Source organism: Copadichromis virginalis, linkage group LG18, assembly GCF_057382275.1.
Source record: "Copadichromis virginalis isolate Kocher_CV1m ecotype Utaka linkage group LG18, C_Virginalis_male_GT1.1, whole genome shotgun sequence".
Lineage (NCBI taxonomy): Eukaryota > Metazoa > Chordata > Actinopteri > Cichliformes > Cichlidae > Copadichromis > Copadichromis virginalis.
Genome location: NC_140635.1, coordinates 8873607 through 8877184, shown reverse-complemented (window position 1 = coordinate 8877184; position 3578 = coordinate 8873607). Strand labels below are relative to the sequence as shown.

At 41.7% G+C, this 3578-nt stretch overlaps 1 protein-coding gene across 2 annotated transcripts; it reads right to left on the bottom strand.

The window, feature by feature from the left end:
- Positions 1–670: 670 nt before the first annotated feature.
- LOC146687210 (acyl-coenzyme A thioesterase 5-like) lies at positions 671–3158 on the bottom strand. 2 transcript variants are annotated; one of them, XM_085439160.1, is made up of 4 exons: positions 3144–3158; positions 2125–2624; positions 1805–2007; positions 671–1726 (listed from the first exon to the last, which is right to left on the bottom strand). In XM_085439160.1, exons 2-4 carry the CDS (start codon positions 2579–2581, stop codon positions 1118–1120), a joined length of 1269 nt encoding a protein of 422 aa, XP_085295286.1. In that variant the 5' UTR covers positions 2582–2624; positions 3144–3158; the 3' UTR covers positions 671–1117. The 2 variants fall into 2 exon arrangements, with proteins under 2 accessions (XP_085295286.1, XP_085295285.1); XM_085439159.1 differs by lacking the exon at positions 3144–3158 and having other exon boundaries at positions 2125–3067.
- Between the last annotated feature and the right edge of the window lie 420 nt (positions 3159–3578).

Sequence of the window (3578 nt, the reverse complement as noted above, 5' to 3'; positions counted from 1 at the left end):
ATGATGCTCTAAATTCGTTGTAGATGTGATTCTGTTTCTTTCTGTGTGGGAGCACTAGCCAGAGCACGACTGTTTATTTAGAGGCTTATACTGCCATCTTGTGGCAGTAGTGAAGACTGACAGGCTCACTTGTTTCATTCATATAGTACCATTTCACAATAGTTCATCCCAAACTATCTTATAATGGGAGGCAAAGACTGCGTAATATTAAAGAGGAAACACCAAGTTCACAATCCCCTATTAGCAGAACTTCCTTTTCTGGAGGGTCGTCTGGTAGAACAAGGACTAAGAGAGACACAGGCGTGTTCCACTGGTTTGGGAGTTCATTGAGAAACCATGAACAACAAACACAAGACCAAATTTGTTGCCTTTGAATACACGTCTATTGTAACAGTTGCAACAACAATTTTAAGGAAAAACAAAATTCAGTTAACATTAGCTTGTTATAGGCACCAGTCTGTCTAGTTTGCTGTGTGAAGATGGGATGTGTCAGTATGCCTCAAGGTAATTTGTGAGCCACAGATGCCAGTTTATGATAAATCACAATCTTTCATTACATTAAATAATACATCAGAAATCAACACTTAAGAACATTTATTCTAGAGTTAAACGGCAGTCAATACGTCTTGTCTTTTTGGTTTTGATGAATTAATAAGTTGACTTTAGAGTGTCCAGCAGCAAAAGTAACTTTAATTTTAATAGATATTTTAATAGACATGAGACAAAGTCTGCAGCAACATCACCCTGTGACAACTGGATCGTCTCGCAACATCAAAGTACCTCAGTGTGACAGAAGGACTGAATCTACATCGTGTCAAGAATTCAGGATACGCTTTTTAAGTTTTATACAAATAAACCTTTTTCAAATTTTACCAACTTTAATGATGAAAACAGAAAACTTACAAGCATTTACATGACACTATGGAGTATTAACACAAAATTATAGCTATACCTTGAGGGTAAGGAGGATCCCGTTCTACCTGTTGTGATAAATTACAGACTTTAAATGTTTAAAATAGTGAATCATTAATCAACACATTTAACAGGTCAGACATGATTATCACAGTTTTATGGCAGTCGTGACTTTAATTTTTGTTATTCATTGTCTAGTTTGAAACTAGAACTTGGCCCTATTCTGTGCAGCATCAGAGCTCAGATGATTTCTGAGGAAATCTTGGATCTTCTTCCACATGTGGACCTCAGCTGCTGCGTGGGACTTGGGCTCACCTCCCCACAAGGCTGGCTTGCCTAAAACCCCATGGAAGCTGGAAGGGCAGTAGGGTCCATAAGGTGGCTCTAAGTAGTGTCCAGCTCCAGGGTATGACACACTCTCAAACTTCTCCTTCCCGTGACGCTTCAGTCTCTCCACCATCTCATCCACGTAAGCCTTGCTGTCCCATTGAAGGTCATCCTCAGAGGCCACAAAGAGGAAATGTCCTTTGGCTCGTTCAATGGGAATCAGGCTGCCCTTGTTCTCCTCCGCCAGAGGATTGTTTAAAGCGTATTTGGTGTTGAAGGCCCCTGACTCAGTGGGAATCACTTTCTTTAAATCAAACATTAATGCAGAATGTATTTGTCTTTTCTTATAGTAGAGAGGGAAAACTACATTGGCAGAGCAGCCATTGATCCACACTGTGGCCTCAACATCTGGTAGGTAAGAAGCAACTGATAAGGCAAGATCTCCACTTTTGGAAAGGGATATTACACCAACTTTTTTACTGGAACCCTGTGGAAAAACATGTCAATGAACAGCCATCAAAGTTGTCTTCAACAACTATGAGTCTTCCAGAATAAATTAACTCACCTTAGTTAGTTTTTTTAGAAACTCGACAGCTTCTTCCAAATAATCCAGGTGGATCTCCTTAATGTTTTTAGGCAGGTCATCGTGGCCATACAGGGCAACAGTCAGAACCAAAAATCCTCTGCTGGCCAACAGAGAGGCTCTTTTCTCTGACAGACCTCCACCAAAAGTGTACAAATCTAACACAGCTGGGAAGGGACCCCTGCCTGGAATGAAACATACATGCAAAGCAAGCATATTTTTGTATGGAGCTAAAATTATGAGTAACTGTAACTAGGACATTTTCAAGTATGTACTTTTTTTCCTAAATGATGCTGACAAACCTGGAGGAGTAAACAGGACTCCTCGAATGTTCCCCTCTTTGATGGGGACCCGAATGACCCCATCTCCCATTAGAATCCTCTCATTAGTCGCCTCTGCCAGAATCCGGCCCTCACCTGCCTCCTCGTGCACTGAGAACTTTACCATGGATGGATTAAGGGCATTTGTCTTCTGAAGTCTTTTATGCAAAGAGTCCGGTGTCATTGACCAAAGCAGACCCATCGGTTCAACCCCAACGTAGCTCCCACTGAGTGAGGGGTCTCTCTTCAAGTCAATCTCCCCGTTGCCATTGGCTCTGTAGGTGGCCGCAGAGCTGAACACAGTTCCCTTGTCGTCGGTTGAGCTGGCTCTCAGGGAGACCACCTGCCTCGACCTCAGCCCGGCCACCTTCACCTGAATAGGCTCATCAAACAGACACCTGGCACTCGGGAGCAGCCTCAGCCTGATTTGGGAAGCCATGTCTTCAGCAACTTTCCTTTAAGTTACACGTTTAGACTTTGCCCTATAGAAAAATAAACAAAATAGTGCTACTGCACACGTTATTTTTATTACTCTAAGAGGTGCTGTGAACTTTAGCCTTTTAGAGTACACACTGGCCTTGTGGTAAAGTTAAAGAGTCCTATTGTATTTCACTCCAACTCTAGCATCCAAAGTGGATGTAAACGACGATGTGATATACGTCTTCCAGCTTTGTTTGGCTCAACAGAACTGTCAAGTTTCAAGGGTCCTGTGCGCTTTTATTTTGATGCCTTCCTTCCTACTTCCCTAACCCTCTCAGACCTGCAGTAACAGAACTACAGAAGCATTAGCGCTAGCTAAAAATCTTTTCTTCCCCCCACCAAGGGTAAAAGAGCAGGAAATATTTTTACATTTCTGTAAAAGCCTGAAGCCTCACCACCTAGACTTTTGTCGAGGATCAAGGGAAGACAGAGTACAAGAAAAGCTTCGTAGACTTTGGCTTCACTAACTAGTACATTTAAGCATTAAACATACGACTTAAGCCTGAAAACAAAAGCTTTACCTGACGCTTAACCCTCCAAATGTGGAGGCATACTGTTAGATTTGTGTTCTCATGACTAAATATATTAATTTATTTTATGTTGTGAAAGAAGTTTTCTGATTGTCATTTTATTTTGAAAAGGATTTTATTTTGGTGATTATAGATTACTTCACTTCCTGTTCCTGTTGTTCCAAAGCGCGAACTGCTGAAGTAATGTATGGTTTTCCCTCCTGTGTTACTAACAATAAAAGAAACGGGAAAAGTAATCAACCACCAAGTGTGTGCATTATTAAGAGAACATGGCCGAAGAAGAAGAAAACTCTTCAAGTTCAACAGGTTATGGGCCCAGGCGTGACACAACAGGAGGAAGATGGCAGAGGTTAGTGTTCAACGGAGACGAAAACAGTTACGAACTTTGGGAGGCAAAGTTTCTCGGCCACATGCGGATCATTGGTC

Excerpts from the sequence above, each read along its gene's own strand:
- LOC146687210 (XM_085439160.1), bottom strand. The coding sequence starts at position 2,581 with ATGGCTTCCCAAATCAGGCTGAGGCTGCTCCCGAGTGCCAGGTGTCTG. Across the intron at positions 2,008-2,124 it reads AGTCCTGTTTACTCCTCCAG|GCAGGGGTCCCTTCCCAGCT; the intron begins GTTTGTCAGCAT and ends GTTTCATTCCAG. Across the intron at positions 1,727-1,804 it reads TTCTAAAAAAACTAACTAAG|GGTTCCAGTAAAAAAGTTGG; the intron begins GTGAGTTAATTT and ends GTTTTTCCACAG.